This window comes from Lepidochelys kempii, chromosome 1 (genome assembly GCF_965140285.1).
Source record: "Lepidochelys kempii isolate rLepKem1 chromosome 1, rLepKem1.hap1, whole genome shotgun sequence".
NCBI lineage: Eukaryota > Metazoa > Chordata > Testudines > Cheloniidae > Lepidochelys > Lepidochelys kempii.
In genome coordinates, this window is record NC_136380.1 from 344714928 (window position 1) to 344734698 (window position 19771).

General features: G+C 49.7%; 1 protein-coding gene across 1 annotated transcript in view; it reads right to left on the reverse strand.

Annotated features, from left to right (window-relative positions):
* The window catches only part of PLXNA4 (plexin A4), a 577474-nt gene that overhangs the window by 16920 nt on the left and 540783 nt on the right, over window positions 1–19771 (reverse strand). Inside the window, exons 27-29 of the mRNA XM_073328857.2 lie at window positions 19330–19520; window positions 12651–12820; window positions 9945–10157 (exon numbers count right to left, since the gene is read on the reverse strand). Coding sequence (XP_073184958.2) covers window positions 9945–10157; window positions 12651–12820; window positions 19330–19520 — 574 coding nt within the window. The remainder of the gene's footprint in view (window positions 1–9944; window positions 10158–12650; window positions 12821–19329; window positions 19521–19771) is intronic.

Genomic DNA, 19771 nt, shown 5'->3' on the forward strand with positions numbered 1-19771 from the left:
CTTGGATGACACTAAGCTGGGGGGAGAGGTAGATACACTGGACGGAAGGGATAGGGTCCAGAGTGACCTAGACAAATTGGAGGATTAGGCCAAAAGAAATCGGATGAGGTTCAACAAGGAGAAATGCAGAGTCCTGCACTTCAGATGGAAGAATCCCATGGACTGCTACAGGCTGGGGACCGACTGGCTAAGCGGCAGTTCTGCAGAACTGCAGAAAAGAACTTGGGGATTACAGTGGATGAGAAGCTGGGTATGAGTCAGCAGTGTGCCCTTGTTGCCAAGAAGGCTAAAGGCATATTGGGCTGCATTAGTAGGAGCATTGCCAGCAGATCGAGAGAAGTGATTATTCCTCTCTATTTGGCACAGGTGAGTCCACACCTGGAGTATTGCATCCACTTTTTGGGACCCCCACTACAGAAAGGATGTGGATAAGTTGGAGAGACTCCAGCAGAGAGTGATGAAAATGATCAGGGGGCTGGGGCACATGACTTATGAGGAGAGGCTGAGGGAACTGGGATTGTTTAGTCTGCAGAAGAGAAGAGTGTGGGGGGATTTGATAGCAGCCGTCATCTACCTGAAAGGAGGTTTCAAAGAGGATGGAGCTCAGCTGTTCTCAGTGGTGGCAGATGACAGAACAAGGAGCAATGGTCTCAAGTTGCAGTGGGGGAGGTCTAGGTTGGATATTAGGAAAAACTATTTCACTAGGAGGGTGGTGAAGCACTGGAATAGGTTACCTAGGGAGATGGTGGAATCTCCATCATTAGAGGTTTTTAAGGCCCAGCTTGAGAAAGCCCTGGCTGGGATGATTTAGTTGGGGTTGGTCCTGCTTTGAGCAGGGGGTTGGACTAGCTGACCTCCTGAGGTCTCTTCCAACCCTAATTTTCTATGATTCTATGATTCTATTTTAATTTTCACAGATGTGGGAAATTCAGGGAGGAGTTAGGGCAATGCTGACAGCAGGGCCCAAGACACCCACACGCTGGGACTTGGCGGCAGGGGTTGGGGTGGGGGGTGGGCTGTCGGCCTGGTACAGCTAAGCTGAGACCCCTGGCCAGAGCTGTGAGTATGGAGATGAGCTCTGGGCCGAGGGGGAGGCCACCCCACTGTTGAACGGCTTCGCCCGGCGATGACCTCTGTGCTCCGGGCTGGTGAGTGAGCGAGCAGTGAGGGAGCCATGACAGCAGGGCTGCTGCAGGGGGCTCCCTGCACGGCTGGTGACTCTGGATCCCTGCAGGCGTGAGGTGTGGGGAGTGGCAGAGCAGAGACACCCCAGCTGAGGAGGAGGCCATCCCACTGCTGAACAGCTCCTGCCTGGGGATGGCCCCCACACGCTCGGCCGGTGAGTGAGTGGGGCCATGACAGTGGGGCTGCAGAGGGTGCCCTGCAGGGCCACGAGGCTGGTGGTGCGGGGGAGGCTGCGCTTGCCAGTTGTTCTCAATGGATATTCTTCTTCTTCAATTTCGATGTGTCAGGTGAAATTGACGTTTACCAGTAATGCGTTTACTTTATTGTCTCCAACTTGTATGACCCACTGGATCATTCCTCAGCCGATGCGTCTCCGTTAACACTGCCCCTCCGCCCCCCAAATGCTATGCAGAACAAGTAGCGTCCACAGGAAGGTGTGACAGGTTGGAGGGGAGAGGAGGCAGAACGCTTCCCTGCTTTAGGCACTTGGAGACACAGTCCTTGGTGAATTAAACTAGACATGGCGGGTGTGAATCCAATTGAACAAAGCATCCCCAGTTGACCAATCCAAGTCCTCCTGGCTGCCTGCCCTGCCATCTCCACCTGCTGCTCCCTATCCCCATCCCCCATAGCTACCTCCAGCATTCTCTGGCCATGCCTTCCATGCTCATGGGTCCAACCTTGGTGGATCCATGGACCCTCTCCCAGCTTGGCTGGATCCTCCTCTATCCACCCCTGCATATACTCTGGCTTATCTAACCATGCTCATCACCATGATATTGCAGCAGCTGGGCCCTAACGGGCTGAGAAATCGGTTATCAGAGAGGCTTTTAAACCATGTACCCTACAACCAAACTAGGCTGGCTGTTAGAGAACTCACCAGTTTCACTTTCTCCCATCACAGTCCGACCATAGCTAGGTGAGTTCTTAGTACATCTGTTTCTTAGGAACCAATTGATGTAGTATCCAAGCCCATCAGAAATGCATGTAGTAGAGAATCCTGGTAGGTGAAATGGCCAAGTCCTTACCGAGTCTTTACTCAGTTTTCACTTGGCCCTTATGCAGCCAGCCACTTACTTCTGACCTCAAGCAAAGGCCAGGTAAAACTGGAGGAAAAGCTGACCTTGTGGAACAGCTCAGAAATTTCCCATCATTGCAGCTAGCTCCGGTACGGCTTAAACAAAAGCAGGGCTGGCTCGTATGACTGTGCACTTCCGATCCATGCTGGGTGGAGTGTATCAGTCCTGCCAGTGTGCATCTCACGCACTCTTTGCCAAAGGAAAGAAATGACTCTCCTCCCTTCTGCATGCTCCCTGCCCCCTTAGGAGAAAGAGCTTTACAATTAATTATTTCTTTAAAGAAAACCATGCAAAATCACTCAGGGTAATAAACCTGGCCCCTTGGCTTATGCCTGTGGCAGAGGACAATGCACTGGGCACTGGGCACATAAACCCTGTTTTATGGGACTGGTTTCATGAGGCTGCAGAATTACAGCAGCGCCCTGGCATGCTGTCACTGTCTGCCCCGCAGTCACTCATTAACTCATCAAGGGAGAAGAGACCAACTCTGGGCAGCCCTTAGCACTGAACTCTTCCAGGGAGCCCTGGGCTTGGCTAGGCCGTGGAGCTAATCAGGATTTTTTTGTTTTCGTCATTGCTGGTTTGGGATCGTGCTCATTAATAATCGTTTTAGCATCTGAACAGCCTGTAACGAATCCATGTGCTGCAGACAGCAAAGGCAATTACAGAAATAACATAATTAGGGTTATGCAATAGCATTCCGAATGCTGCACGCTGAGAAGGAAGAAGCATACAACAGGGAGTTCGGTAACTGACAGACCTGGCACTGGTAGATCAGAGAAGGTCTGGAGAAAAGCTTGGTAATGAACTAGCAGCAAACTGGAGCAATTCAAGCCTATGAAGTTGTTTCATCTGTTGAATCATATTCAGATGGACTAAGGGGTTGTTTTGGTCTGCTGGTAGGCATCACAGCTGCTTAAGTTTGTGTATTGGCTCTCTCAGCTGGGTACCCCCACAAGCCTCTGTTACACCAAATTGGTCTGACTGCAAAGAGAGCCTAGGTTCAAGGCAAGAATCTCAGCATCTAATTGGGATATGAAATATTTAGTCTTATAGTTGAACAGATGGCCCTGACTCCAAATGAAGCTCAACTCATCTTCAGATCAAGAGATCTGCTATTAATGGCTTGTAATTGGTGTTCTACCTTTTCAGACAGCCTCTTGTACCTTGATTTTTTATGGCTTTTTCTGCTCCTTACCCTCTCAGAGGAGAACTGGTGGGGCTATTGTGCCAAAGGATAGTAAGCCTTCAGCCAGCCTTGCTGTAAGGACAGCTAATCCTACAGTGAATGCCCCGACCTCCTCAAGGCAGGAGAAAGGAACTAACATCTGCTCGTTAAAGACCCTTTGCGGGCCATATATTGTACACTTGCAAATACAGTCTGGCCCCCCTTTCCACTGTTCCATCTCAGCTGCCTGCCCATGCTCCCATCTCCACTGCTCCCCCAGCATCTCTGTAAGCTCCCTGCTCTGCCCAGCCCACACATACTTCCTGCAGGCATCCTACAGTCCAGAGCCAATGAGCATTTGAGGAGGTCTGCAAAAGGGAAGAAGTGGGGTTAGGAAGGACAGGACAAGCAGCACAGGGATGCACCCCCTTCCAGCCTGCCGCTGAATAGATGAACCAAGAGATTTAATTTTAAGCGGCTCCCACTCTCTGTTCTCATGTTGGGATCTGTGATGAAAAGATTAGTAGTTTATAACTGGTGAGCATCACTTCCTTAAAGTAGATCTCAGCTCATCTGAATAACTCCAGCCTTCTGCTGGATACAGCACGGTCTAGTGGGTATAGCACTGGACTGGAACTTAGGAGAAATAGGTTCTAGTCCCTGTTCTGCCGCTGGCCTGCTTGTTGATCTTTAGCAAGTCACTTCCCCACTCCATGCCTCAGTTTCCCCATCTGTAACAATGGGAATAATGATACTGATCTCGTTTGAGATCTACAGGTAATAAGAGCTGGTTATTATTATTATTTCTATTGACAAGCCCCCTCCCTAGTGATCAGTTTCATTTTGAGTCTCCTGTGTGCCGGGGCAAGGGCTGGAAACTCACTGTTGTTTAAAATGCAAGCTGAAATTTCCAGCAGTCCTTTGATCTCTCTTCTGAACTCCTTGGAGTTGGTGAACCACCCTGATGTTACTATTTAAAGTCTAAATAATTTTTATAAGTAGAGTTTACTCAGCGAATAAGTTTTTGTTGCACTAGGTCAGTCCATTTCATAACTAGCTCTCTTTTCTGGTTGTAAAATGGCCAGACGAGGTTAGCCAGCTTTTCAAACTCTGTTGAACACCTGGATTTTAGGGTATCATAATTCAGGAACCCCTTGTCCAAGTCACTTCAAACATGGCAGAAAAATTGTCTCCTGGCCCCAGACTCAATCCTCCAATGTTGAGACTTGTATTTCTTTGATGGCAGAATTTGGAAGGGGTAAGAGCATGTCTAAAATAAAGCTCATCAGTTTTACTTCACCATATACTCAGAGTAGTTACTTCTACTGCACAGTAAGGGCCTGAGGAGGAGCATCAAGGCTTTCCAGGGGTGAGAGGGAAGCACTTGATCTTTTCTTTGTGCTTCCACGTGTATCTTAAATGCTTAATGCAATACCTGGGCATAAGATGGAAAAGGGTCTTTTATCCCACTGCCCCCTTTTGGTTCCCTGCATTCCTGCCTTCACACCACAGGCTTCTGTGTGGAAACGATTTATTGATTGGGACGAATGCAATTAAGCTGTGTTAATGAAGTTCAAACAAGTGTTATCATAAATTTGGCAGCGTGGAGAGAAACGAAAGGTCAGCCACAGCCCTTTGTCATATTTCCAGCGCGCTAGTGAATGCTAATGAGCCAGTTCCAGTCAGAACATACTCCCCTTCTCGGTGCTCTGGGATTACATTAAGTGTTCCCAAATCCTCAGGATTTCTAGGCTCAAAGGGGCAACGTCGGCACTGAAGCAAACTTGAAAAGGTTCTGATCTCAGCTGCACTGACGTAAATCCAGGGTGACTCCAGTGAAGCCTAAGGCATTACACCAGTGTAGGTGAGATTGGCAACAGGCCCGCTCTCTCCTCTGCCCTTCTCCCTCTGTCCAGCTGCAGAGAAAGGAAGAGCTCCAATCAGATGACAGCAGCACATCTTGGGTCTTGAAAAGCTACCTGTCACTCTAGAACCACAGGTTGAGTATTGCCGGTTCACACACACACACACAAATGGACCTGGTTGTCTTTTCCTGTGTTCTCTGTCTCTTTCTCCTGCCCCATCCTACCTTCACCTTTTGTACCAGAGATGCCCAAGCTCCAGCTGGCTCTAGCTAGTTTTTGCTGCATGTTTTCACCCAGAGGTGGCCTCAGGTACAGAGACTGAATCCAGAACTCAGCTCTTCCAAAACTCAGGGCTGTTCAGATCAGGGTTCTGGTTAGAGCTCAGCTCCACGTCCAGCAGCACCGAAACGTAGAATTCCATTTAAACCAAATTCCCCATGGGCCCAGAAGAGCAAGCTGGGCATATATCAGGGTCTGAACCTGCTTTTGTTCCCTCCCATCCTGCATCCACAGCCCAAGCTCTGCATGGGTAGTATTTTGCCTGGATGCTCATCCATACCCAGCACTTACCTTCACCAGGTGCTACTGGATGTTCTGCTTGAAACATGTACCATGTACTCCTGGGGGAATTCCGTGCCACTCCACATGCACATAATTCATGTGCTGTGCATACTTTTAATTGTTTTCGCAGAAAATAGCTTTTGCGAGAAAGTTGCTGCACTTCCGCCTTTTGTCCACCAGAGGGCTGCTGCTCCTGGCCAGCCCAAGCTACCATAGGGAAGAGAAAGAACCTGCAGTGCCTTCTTCACAGCACCTGTCAGGCCAGGTCAGGAGACAGACACCGTGGGGCACATGGGGCTGCGTGTGTGTGTGTGTGACAGATGGTTCATAAGGGCTAGTGCAGGAAGATAGACTGGGCTGGAGCAGAATGGGAGTGGAGGCTCAGGGTCACAGGGAGGAAGAGGGTGCAGGGACACATGGGGATGGGGAGGGGGTGCAGGGCCACATGGGGAAATGGGGTGTGGCTGAGTGGGGGCACAGAGGCACATGGGTAAGGGGCATGCAGGGACACACGGGGATGAAGGGAGGGGACTGGCTGCGGTGGTGCAGGGCCACATGGAGATGGGGGGAGTAGGTGTCTGAGTGGGGATGGAGGGACACATGGGGACAAGGAAAGATGTGCCTGACTCAATGGGAAAGGCTGGGGGTCAGCCAGGGTCTGCGTGGAGGAAGCTCCCTAACAATCTCTCCCCACCCTCCGAAAAAACCTGTTCCATACTTTTCCCATCCACACCCGACAACCCTCCAAATTCACTCCCAGGCTCCTTTCCAGCAATTACTTTCCTCTCCCTCAGCTTCTCCATTACCCCTGACTTCCCCAAGCCTTTGCACTGCTTCTGAGGGATGTGGGAAATATGGTTCTGTATTGTAGTTTAAATCAATTATCACTCAGAGTTCTGTATTAATATGCCAGTAAGGAATCTATTTGTCAAAAAACAGTTCCTGCATCTTTTTTGCTGTCTGTATTGTTACAGACATACTTGCTGATGGGTATTTTGAAATAAATTACCACAATAATTTAAACTGGTGTGATTATATTGTGTTATTTTGACAAATAAAAATATGCAGAATGTTTAATTTTTGGGGGGTAGAATTTTTAATTTTTTGGCGCAGAATTCTCCCAGGAGTAACTATGGCAGCTGACCCTGCTTTGATGTCTTCTGAGCACCGGTACATACTCCAAGCAGAGACACCAGCAGCTATAAGTAGATGGCTTGGAACACAGGAGTGTTTGGGATGGGCTAGCTAAGTTAGCATTAATTTTAGACAGATGCATACTAGGACAGATACCTTGCTTTTGTGCTAGAGTTCCTTCAGATAGATATTGTCACCAAGCACCCATGAACAATCACTTTTAGCTCTAATGTTCCTACACAGGACAATTCATCTGATTTCACGTTCCTTCTGGCAAACTCCTTAGCAATCCAGAAACTCTCTGGCTGTGACTCCAGTTATCTTAGCATTGACTCCTGTCCTGTCTTTAAAACACAACTGTCTTAGATTCATAGAATCATAGAATATCAGGGTTGGAAGGGACCTCAGGAGGTCATCTAGTCCAACCCCCTGCTCAAAGCAGGACCAATCCCCAACTAAATCATACCAGACAGGGCTTTGTCTAGTCTGACCTTAAAAACTGCTAAGGAAGGAGATTCCACCACCTCCCTAGGTAACGCATTCCAGTGCTTCACCACCCTCCTAGTGAAAAAGTTTTTCCTAATATCCAACCTAAACCTCCCCCACTGCAACTTGAGACCATTACTCCTTGTTCTGTCATCTGCTACCACTGAGAACAGTCTAGATCCATCCTCTTTGGAACCCCTTTCAGTGATGATTCTGTCAGTGATGATGACTACTGAATTAACTGGAATAACTCCCACCCTACCTGGTTGTAAAAAAGTAGAAAGGAATTCATTAGGAGTTGCGTGCAAAACAGTCCTATCTTCCATCCTTAACACAGCCATCACCCTAGCATCTAGGCACTGCTGGTTCGCAGTTTCTCTGAGATGGAAGCAACAACCATCCCCATTCCAGGTGCGTTGTGCATCTCAGAGCTAGGCACATGCATTTCAGAAAACAGAAGAGGGGCAAAATTGACGTTGATATTCACAGACTCACAACCTGCTTTGGGCTTCAGCCAATACAGCAACAAGGAACCTTGCAAAAATTTTGTACACCATTAAAAATCACCCCAGCAGCTCCTGGGTCTGTCTCAGATAAAAGCTGGCGATATTAGCTAGTAAGAGGAGCTTTGTTGCACCTGATTTATGAATGCAAACTCATCCAGTTGTTCTGGGAAAGCTTCCAGGAAAGCGTAACAGCTACTGCTGGCGATCATCCTTCCACACGATCCAGTTTTAATGAATGCAGTGCTGGTATAAGCCCTGGAGACTGAAGCTAGCTATTTATCCAGAAAAGAGGGACAGGACTGGGACAAGCTCTCCATACCCCCTTTCCCACCAAAGTGCCCTCACCCCACAACCTGAAGGACAGACACGCCTCTAGGGAAGGGGAGGGACTTTGGTCAATCCTTTCAATCCTTGGACCTATCAGCTGACAGCTAATGAGAGTGACAGTACAATTTGCAGTGGAGGGTGTGAGCTAGGTATCTGTCCACTGAAACCAACGTCCCATTTCACACAGACCACCGAAGATCTACCAGATCATAACATCTTTGGGTCGCGAATGACCTGAATGCACAATCCACAAATAAATATCTCCATATCTCATTCCCAGTGCCTAGATAGAGCTTGTTCCCAAGCCCTTTACAAATAAGAAAACTTGGGCACAGTATCAGAAATAGGTCATAATTAAGCAAGGTAGCTTCTAAGTGCCCGATTGGTTGCTAAGAAACTACATTCATAAAAAATGGAAGTCTCTAAACCGCTGATAAAAATAATCGTCTGGACAAATCAGTAACCGACAGTAGCTGCATTCAAAAGGATTTCATTTAACTCTCACTACAGCATAGAAACCTTTAACCAGCTTTAACCTTTCGCTGATGTATCAGAATGACTAACCCACTCCATTAAAAGAAATATACTATGATATAAACAGGTATATCTACAATAACAAAGAATTCATATAAACTGGTGTGGTGTGTGATCAGCTGTAGATAACATCTATCTATCCAGCCAGCTGAATAATTGTTTAAACCTGTGCACAGTTTATATGAACTCTCTGATGTTAACCGTGGCTCCATGTTTAGTGTTCAGCGAGCATTTTCTAGCTGTGTATTTCCAAAACCTGTCAGTAACGCCTATCAAACATGGGGATATTGGAAAACAAACTATGCATTACATTTTACAAAGCTTCCTCAAGCAAATTCCCACTGAAGTCCACAGGAGCTTTGCCAGAGCTAGTCCCGCAAGATCTAGCCCTCTATTATTAAGGTGAAAAGAAAGATCTTACATTAACTGGGCACAAAGCACTGACTGACTCGTGCAGATAGGAATTGAGACAGTGCATAGTCCACTGCACAGCAGCAAGTATGCATGTGGGGGAGATTATGGTTAGGGTGTCTGGGCAATCCCCTGCTCTGACAGATAATGCCTGGAGATCCAAAGTAGCCAGTCCCTTTGTTCTTCAGGGTTTCATCCAAAGGACCCAACACACGGTCATCTGCATGGAAATCTATTTGCCGCAGAAGGTAAACAAGGCAGCTCAGCCAGGATTTGCATTGTTGGCTCTCCAGTGTGTAGAGATTCCAAACCCAATGCTCAGAACATGGAGCCGTCCTTCCCGGACAGGGTGGCTGGACTCAACCCCCCTCTGTCACACTATCCGTCACCCTCAGTCCCCACACACTAGTTCCTCTGCAAGAGAAATTACACCTGAAAACAACCTCAGCGTATGCCTCTCACTGCCGTGTCCGTGTTTGGCGTGAGGCGTATTGAGCTAAATGGCCCAGATGGATCTTTCCATCGGGTCTTAACCCAAAGTAAAATAGCCAAGCGCTACAGCCGTCTAGTGCAACTCCGTTACCAGCAGGAGCACACGGGACGCCAGCCTGCAGCCTCTGTCGACAGAGCGGGCCCACATTGTACAGCTACGGCTCGTGCCAACCAGCCTCCTCAGTGTAGGACTCACCTTTCCACCCAGTTCTTGTAGCTGGGGATGTCCTTGGCATACAGAAGCTTGTTGGAAGGGGAGTCTTTGCCCAGACGGTGCTCCGAGGTTGAACAGGAGTCCATGAAGGTCTGAGCCACCACCGAGAGGCAGGCATCCGTGATGCTGTTCTTGTGGATGTCGAATACAAACTGGGGGTTTTTGATCATGTTGACCCAGAACCGTAGTGGCAAGCTGCAGGGAGGAAGGCAGAGGTGGAAGAAGATGGTTCAGAGTCAGGGTGTTGTTTCACTGGTGATCTTGCTACACTACAATAACAACAGGATGGGAGGATTTCTGGCTCTGCAACTGGTATACAATGGCTCACATTCATCCCTGATGGGACTCTGCTCAAGTCAAGGGAGTGACTCCAGAGTTGGCTTTGGTACAGGGCATCCTTAGATCATTCCCAGAGGGCCAGATCTGGACACCTTTACTCATGTCGAGTAGCATCTTACTCTGCAAGGAGCCCCATTGAAATCAATGGAACTAGTTGGGCTGGCCCAACTGGCCCCTTACCCTCTCTATAGTTCCTATTAAGGTCTGTAAAATGGAGATAATACTTACCTGCCTCGCAAGGGTGTTGGGATGAGACCTGACTGCTAACCATTCCACCCTATGTGGCTAGAAGAGGTCATATACCTACAAAGCCTTAGTATTATTAATGCTAGTAGGTGGGGAGCAGAGTCTGGCTTTTCGGTCTCAGCAATTCCTGGGGTGGACATGGACATATAATACTATAAACTGAGGAGCTGGGATTTAGCTTCACAACTATAACTCCGTGCACCAGTTGATACCGTAATGGCATGTAACCACCCTGTGCCATCCTGCACAGCTGGACCCCCAGCCAGCCCCCAGTTCCCGCTGGCTGGGTACTGCACAGCTCTGCGTTTATAACTAGCAGATGAATCCCTGCTATCAGAGCCCATCCACTAGATCTCCATCTCCACGGTTTTAGCATGTCCAATTTGAAATGTCTCCAGGGCTGGGGCTTCCTGGAGGGAGATTATTTCCCACTAACAGATCTTCACCACAGTGGGTTTATCCTAATAGCCAACCTACATTTTCCTTTCCTTAATTTTATCCCATTGCTTCTAGTCGTCCTGTTTCCACAATACCAATCTAAACAATTCACCTCTATCACGGGCATCTACACCCTGCAGATACAAGCAGGCAGTGTTAATACATCCTTCTTGGCTACTTCACCACCTGATCTTCCCCACGGACTCCTCTGGAGCAAAGAAACTTGTGGGCTGAACGTCAGAAAAAAGCTTCCCAAGGGAAGCGCCCGAAGCCCAGTTGCTGGAGATACTTGAAACTAGAACTGAGGAAGCACTGGGAGAGTAGGGGCCTGTGCGAGCACCTGCAATAGCAGCATGCAGGGGGAGAAGGAGCTGGGGAAGATGGCTTGGAAAAGGTCTTTTGCATCTCTAATTTCTCTGATGCTAAGCTCCAGCCAGCCACAGGTAGTGGGGAGTGCTGGCTGGGAATGATGAGCCCTGTGAAGTGACTTGGAGTTAATTTAATCTGATTGAGAAGAGATCATTTCTACCTCCACCCTTCCCCCATTAAATAAACCTCCTGATCATTTAGTCTGAGTAGCGGCAATCAGCCTTAGATTAGCGCCACAGATAATGTTAATAATATGCTAATGTTTCATTAGCTGAAAGCCTCTTTGATGCATGGGGTTTCTTTTTTTATTCCAGGGCACTGTGCCGACCTGCCAGTCAGCATGGCTGGTAAAAGGAGAAAACTCATCAGCTGGGAGTCCTGTGGTTCTCCTCCGCTGTGCCTTTTATAGTCCCTCGTATTTACACAGAAGGAGGGAGGGAAAGAGTCCCCAGGGGACTCTTTCCAACAGGGAGACTCAGAGGATAAAAGCAGCAGGGATCCTTCTCTCTCGAGATCTCAGCCCCCTGTCTTTATCCTTCATGCAACAAGAGTGGGGAGGGGTGTTGTCTAGCGGTTGGAGCACAGTCAGGCTCTACCTAGCTCTGTCCTCATGTGGCCCCATCACCATTTCATAGAATCATAGAAGGTTAGGGTTGGAAGGGACCTCAGGAGGTCATCTAGTCCAAACCCCTGCTTGAAGCAGGACCAATCCCCAATTTTTGCCCCAGATCCCTAAATGGCCCCCTCAAGGATTGAACTCACAACCCTGGGTTTAGCAGGCCAATGCTCAAACCACTGAGCTATCCCTCGAGACCCTTAATGGGTTGATCCCCACAGCACCCCTGGGAATTACTGTGACGCCTTTCACAGAAGGAGAAACAGAGGCACAGAGACTCAGGGTATGTCTATCCTGTCATCACAGGGTGTGATCTCAGCTTGAGCAGACACCTGCGCTAGCTTTCATCGAGCTCAGGTAGGTACCAGGGCAATGAAGCTGAGGCAGACGAGCTAGCTGCGTGAGTAATTACCCAGGGTCCTGGGCGGCTATACAGCCCGCACCAAACCTCGATTAAATCCAGCTCAGGTACGTCTCCTGGGGCTGCAATGACACCCCCTGAGGGCAGTAGAGAGACACCCCAAGTGATTTCCCCCAGGTGACACCAGAGCTGGGAGAGGAACCCGGGTGCCCTGCAGCCCAGGCCAGTGCCTTGCCCACAAGCCCATCCTCCCTGAACATCAGCACCCCAAACCCTTTCCCCTCCGTCTGGGACCCGGAGCTGGAGGGATCACACTTACCAGTTGCTCTTCCAGGTGTGCCGCACGTGGGGGTCGTGGATGTTGTGCTTGTCCGCCTGCTCGTCCAGGAAATCAAACATGTACTTGATGGCCAGGGGCAGGGCGCTGCCACGATGCGCCGTGCTGAAGATCGTCTCAAAGAGGTCGTCGACAAACTTCTGCAAAGTGCCCTGTGGGGTCAAGGGAGGAGGAAGAAGAGAGTGAGACACTGACCCGGGGCTCTGATGTCCTCCCTGGGAAATTTCAGTGAGACACATGAGACGGGGGCATTGCCAGGGTGGCTCAGAGGAGTTCATGGGTTCAGCCCTGGAAGTAGTGACTGAGAGCTGGTGCCATCTGACAGCTATACAGTGGAAAATAAGCTAGAGCTTTAAACCCTGTCGTCAGGCACACGCATGACTGGGATCCCCCTCGGCCTTGGACCCGAATAGCAGCCTCAGCAAGTAGCCATGGACTAAACAGGCCAGGTAAGCTGCCTACATCTCTCTTCTTAGAGCTTGTCCCTCCGGGTGAGGGCTGAGGTGCAGTGGTGGGGAACACTCAGCGGAGAAAGGGAAGGGTTTGCTCTCCTGTGTTGTTAAATGGGCCCCCCAGTTGGCCCCCGGATCACAGAATGCCACGGGATTTGTGAGCAACATCAGGAACACTGCATATCGCAAAAGGATTGGGAGATTTCAAGTTTTGGGTCAGATCTTCCGCAGGTGTACACTGGTGATACTCCAGTGAAGTCAACCTGCTCCTGTGGGGATGGGGATGGGAGAGGTGGGCGTTTTGCATGCGAGACAGCCCAACCTGTGCGCTGAGCAACAAGTGACCGATCCTGCTCCCAACGGGATTTTGCCATCCTCTGCACTGGGAGTAGGCCCTGAAAGAGCATCCATCATGCAGTGCATAAGTGGAAACTGACTTCAATATATGCTAGTGTAGAGCTTGATGAGGTTTCCTCACGCTCCTAAAGGGGAGAGATCCCAGATCACCATGCTTAGAAACCACCGTGATCACTGCCTGATCAGCAAGAACAGGACACCTAATGGGACGATCTGAATGTGAAGGGTCTGTCGGTTGAGTGGGTACATAAGAATGGCCATACGGGGTCAGACCAAAGGTCCATCCAGCCCAGTATCCTGTCTACCGACAGTGACCAATGCCAGGTGCCCCAGAGGGAGTGAACGTAACAGGTAATGATCAAGTGATCTCTCTCCTGCCATCCATCTCCACCCTCTGACAAACAGAAGCTAGGGACACCATTCCTTACCCATCCTGGCTAATAGCCATTAATGGACTTAACCTCCATGAATTTATCCAGTTCTCTTTCAAAACCTGTTATAGTCCTAGCCTTCACAACCTCCTCAGGCAAGGAGTTCCACAGGTTGACTGTGCGCTGTGTGAAGAAGAACTTCCTTTTATTTGTTTTAAACCTGCTGCCCATTCATTTCATTTGGTGGCCCCTAGTTCTTATATTATGGGAGCAAGTAAATAACTTTTTCTTATTCACTTTCTCCACACCACTCATGATTTTACATACCTCTATCATATTCCACCTTAGTCTCCTCTTTTCTAAGCTGAAAAGTCCTAGCCTCTTTAATCTCTCCTCATATGAGACCCATTCCAAACCCCTAATCATTTTAGTTGCCCTTCTCTGAACCTTTTCTAATGCCAGTATATCTTTTTTGAGATGAGGAGACCACATCTGTACTTAACACACCTAGCATCTTCAATGGCCCAGGGTCCTCCCCATGTGATGAACACCATAAAACCACACCCCACTCTTACTATGAATTCAATCTCTGCTCGCAAGTGAAATAGCAAAGAGTAATGCAGGTCAGGATTGGTGAGCAGGCACAAGCCAGGTGTGGTGCACAGGTCTGGGATAGGAGGGGTGTGTGTGACAGAGTTCACAATGGAGGTGCATTGATAGCTGGTGCAGAGGATGCTGGACGTCAGGTGGGTCAGGACTGGGGGTACGATGAGGGAAGTCATGTTGGGAGCCTGGAAGTGGAATAGAGGTTCAGGTAGGTCACAACTGAGGTGCAGTGACCAAGCTGGTGCACGCTGAGGGGGCGCAGGCTTGGCAGTGGAAATCCGATGGCAGGGCAGGTCAGGAGGAAGGGGCAGTCAAGGGGTTGGCGCCGGACTGGAATGGCAAGGTGAGCTGCAGGCCAGGATTGAGATCCAACTGGCAAAGGTGGTTGTGTATGGCCTCTGCAGCATAGCGCACTCCAGCCTGTGTTCCCAGCACTCCTCTTTCGTCAGAGCTAGGACATTGCCACCTACGGCATGTTAATAACTGTAACTGCTTAACAAGATCAACTCCTAAAATGACAAATTCCCTGTAATGGAAAGGTTCCTCCTGTCTTTACAGACACACAACAAGATTTCCCTTACTGGACATGGAGTGCCAACTTCCGCCAGGGTGGGTAGAGTCTACCCAGCACTAACAAATGCATAAAAGCTTAATTAGCAGGCTGATGTCCCTTGCTGATTCGCCATTTGATTTATTCTTTGAGAAACAAACACAGAGAGAGCTCCTGCAAAAAGGAACAAAACCCTGCAGCACATGTCTGAGCATGGGGAGGGCCCCGAGGGGAAATCTGACACAGAGGAGCTGCCCTCAGGATCAGTTTCCAGGGAGAATTGCATCTCTAACTTGCCCAGCCAAATGCAAAGAAACAGTCCAAGGCTTTTAGAAACCGTCCAAAAGATTCCAGTTCTCAGAGGTCAGAGACTTAGCAGGGTTAAAACCATTCTCAGTTTAACTAAGTATTCCCCAGGACTGTGTTAGCAGAAATTGCACACTCTTCTCTGTCTCTCAGAGGGGCAAGATGGGGAGAGGAAATTTCTCTTATACTAAGTGCTGGGTGAAAAAATAGCCTTTCCAGTTTTCTTTGTTGCTGTGTCAAATTCTCAGCTGGCTCCCTGCCTCGCTCACAAGAGCGGGCAGACGGGACAGGCAGAATCTGGAGTTCTGTTTGTGGTCCACCAGTATCTGAGCTGACCACCAAGTATGTTCAGTGGTGGCCAGAGCCCCTGCAGGTGTAAATCAGCCTTGCTCCAAGGACTATTGATTTACATCAGCTGGGGATCTCACCCCATGGCCGGTGCCCCTTTATTTTTATGTTGTCGGACGCATTATGGCACCTAGATGCTATGGGGAATGGGCATATCCAAAGACAGACAGAGCAATTGCATAGTCTGTGACCATCGACAGAAGAGTAACCGGATTAGGATTTATTATTCAGTTGCTGGGGGTCAGACACCAGAGGCTGTACCACCTGGGGACTGAGCACACAGGTGAAACACCAGAGCAGGACTTAAATGTGTTGATGGAGTCCCCTGTCCAGTGGACAGACTCAGACTCTGTGTGTGTACGCAACTATGGCTGTGCAGACGAATCCGCCACCACTGAATCTGCGGGTCAGAGCAATGCTGGACGCTACAGTGTAGAAAGGCCTCAGGCTGGCTTGCCTCTGTATTGTCCAACTCTGCTCCGAATTGGTTAGATAACATGATGGTTATAAACGCCTGAGCCCTGTCTACACTGCAGCTTCCGCCACTGCTGATGGGGCTGACCCGGGGGTGGGGGGTGACGTGCCGGTGCCAGAGGTTCCCGCTGCAGGATGTGGCAGACGTGCCAGGCGAGCCTCACTCACTGACAGTTCCTCGTGTGAGCTGTGCTAAGACCGGCCTTCACCATATCCTTTATCCCTGGGTTGGTGGGCAGACTCCTGGGGCCAGAGAAGAGCATGTCCAGCCACCTTTCTAATCAGGGCCAGTGGCACAAAGCCCCTCGGTCAGTGGGGAAGTGCCCCGGACAGCAGTGCTCTTTAGTTATTCACACCCGTGTAATGCTAACAATGCATGGATGTGCTTTAGGTACCTGCCTATCAACCAGCAGTGCTGCAAACTGCCCAGCCCTGACTCGGGGAAAGAGAGACTTTCCCCATCCTTGGCCTCTCTAATGAGACTGCCAACAAGGGGAGAATACCGAATGGGGGATAAGTGGCTTGGCAGCAGCACTGCTGGGAAGGATCTGGGAGTTGTGGTCGATCACAGCCTCAACATGAGTCAACAATGCGATGCTGTTGCAAGACAAGCACATGCAATCTTGGGTTGCATTAACAAAGGCATAGCATGTAAGTCACAGGAGGTGACAGTACTTCTCTGCTGGGATCTGTGTAGGCCTCAGCTGGAGAACTGTTTCCCATTGTGGTCACCAATATATTGAAAGAATGTAGAGAAACTGGAAAGGACCCAGAGGCGAGCAACAAAGATGATCAAAGGGATGGGATGCAAGCCATACGAGCAAAGGCTGGAGGAAATGGGTATGTTTAGTTTGGAAAAGGGGAGATTAAGGGGGGACATGATCGCAGTCTTCAAATACTTGAAAGGCTGCCATAAAAAGATGGAGAAAAATTGTTCTCTCTTGCCACAGAGGACAGGACAAGAGGTAACAGGTTCAAACTCCAGCAGAGCAGATTTAGATTAAATCTCAGGAAACACTTCCTCACTGTAAGAACAGTAGGCAAATGGAACACACTGCCAGGGGAGGTTGTGGAAGCTCCTTCATTCGAGGGTTTCAAAAGGAGGCTGGATGGCCATCTGTCTGGGATGGCTTAGACCCAACAAATCCTGCATTTGGCAGGGGGTCAGACTAGCTGTCTCATGGAGTCCCGTCTAACTCTGGGGTTCTATGAGTCTATGATTCTGCTGGAGATCTTTGTACTAGTAACAAGACTTAAACGCAGCCAACTCCCTTTGCCCAGGCCCGGGAACAGCCACTGGACATTAATAACTATTGGCCACTGCTGACCCGGGCCAGATTCCCACCAGCAATGAGGTGGCAAAAGGCTGTGTGGCCCTCTGCTGATCCCCTGAGCCAGCCTGTCACTCCCATGTTCTAGTCTATAGGTTCTTAGTCCGCTCCCATCACTGCAGTATCCAAGGGCCTTCTGGTCATGCATTGTGCAATGTGATGAACATTGGTCATGTGGTTTGTTCTCTCCTCCTCTCCACAGTGTGCCTAGCGGAGTGCTAGGGTTTGTTTTATACCTGTACCTGGTTGCTGTATTTGGGTCAGAGGAGGCAGATCAAAGCAGCATGCTCTGCACGGGGAGCAGAAGGTGGGGAGGTTTGGGATGATCCTTAGTTCTTGGGGGAGTTCACTGAGCAGTCTGGGACCAGCCCCAGAAAGCTCTGTCTCCTGCACAGATGAACCTGACCCTGGTGGTGGAGAGTTCTGCTGGACCACAGGAGTGGATCTGTCAATTACAGTTTTCATCCCAGGGCTTTAAGCTCTTTAGATACTCTGGGCCCAGGCTACGGAGCACCTTGAAGATAAGGCCTGAAAACCTGACCTGGACTCGAGCACCCTGTCGTGGCTGTTTCCGTCCGCAAACACAGCATCCCCTTGCAGCCCCTGCCTGCTGCCCTGCCAGCAGCATTTGACGTGTCAGCAAAATCAACTTGGGTCAATAACTAAGTGCCAGCACCGTGTGACACTGAGGTGGGGCCGTGAAGAAGTTTAGCATTTATGGGACAAAAGTTATAGATCTGTCAGGCAATCATCTGCCATGCAGGACTGCGCGGGACGATAGTGTGAGTGCTCGCTGCCGAGGACCAATGTGCTCCCCGCAGCCCGTCAGCCAAGGCAGATGCCTGCTGCTCCCCCTGTCAAGCCAGCATGCTCCACTGAGTGCTTCGCTCACTCCTTTGTCCATGCATCAGGCAAAATGGCTCCCCCAGCTCTCTGTGAGTAAGTGACATAATCTAAGCTGCAGAGAGGTGTATGTGTTTCTCTCAGCTCATCCCGCTGAGCTGCCCCTCCAAGATGCATGATGAAGCATCTAACTGGCTGGTACGTCCTCCAGGGCAAGCACCACCGGTGAGACAGCCTGGTGTCCGCGTGGGCCAGAGGGATGGGGTGCAGAAGTGAGTAACGTTCCCCATGGGTTTGTGGCATAACTCACAGTCCCATTTTGCCAGGCTGGATTTGTCCTTTGAACATGTCCAGGACGTGCTCCCTAGGCTCCCCTTGACCTCTTGAATCACATGTGGTCGGCTCTACAAACAATTCAGGGTATATCCTCAAACCAATCTGCTCCTGCCCACATAATTCTGCACACACAGGGATCCCTATGCAGGAAGCCACTGTTGGTAATGCCACCTTTCTGCCCTCGTCCAGGCTCAGAGCCTCGCTGCTGTCTTTGGCTGTTCCCTCTCCCGCCCCAGTCTTTCACTAAACTCTTCACTCATCTCACCAGAAGCCACCCTTTCTTCACTAACCCGTTGTCTGCGCCTTCATCGCCTCCCACCTTGACTATTGTAACCTGCTTCTTCCTGGTCTCCCCTCTTCTCCCCTCTCTTCAATCCAGTTGACCCAAACCATTGCTCCCAGAGCCAACTTCCTCTCCTGTCACTCGGCACATGTTATATCCCCGTCTTCTGGAATCCTCCACTGACTGGCTCCTAAATTCAAGCTCTTCTCACTTTCTACTGCGCTCTTCCCACGTACTTCCCAAGCTTCTCCCTTTACCCTCCCTTAGCTGCACATCTTTTCTCATGCTTCCCCTTACACTTGGAGCAGTTTCTCCTCTCTTGCCCATGAAGAGTCCCATCTCCTCCTTCAACCCCTTTGAAGCCCTCTTCTTTGAAGCCCCACTGCCGTTCTCCAGCATTATACCTTGGTGGCTAGCAGCCTGGTCAGGTAGATCTCGGACACCATCTTGCTGCCCCGGTCGCCCTCTTTTTGGTCTCCATGCTCATGATTCTTGACTAGATGCCACATCTTGACTCCGCTCTCCAGGTCAGGTGTGATCATGGGTGTGCGGGAGCGCAGGCTGTCTGGGCTGCCTGTGTAACGAATCATGTTTTCTGGAACACAAAGCCACAGCTTGCTCAAGAATCAATTCTCCACCTTCAAGAAGAGGTGGCCACATCAGGGGCGGGAAATGTGATTTCCTAGGGAAATACTCTGCAGTCATGTCTGCTTTAAAAATGGAACTCTACTATCAAATCCCACACAACGCCTGCCTTAGCTGCACCTGCAACATTCGCACACATCTAGAAGTTCCGAGGCACCTGAGCAGATACACGGGAAAACTTTCCTGCAATGAGTTCAGTTA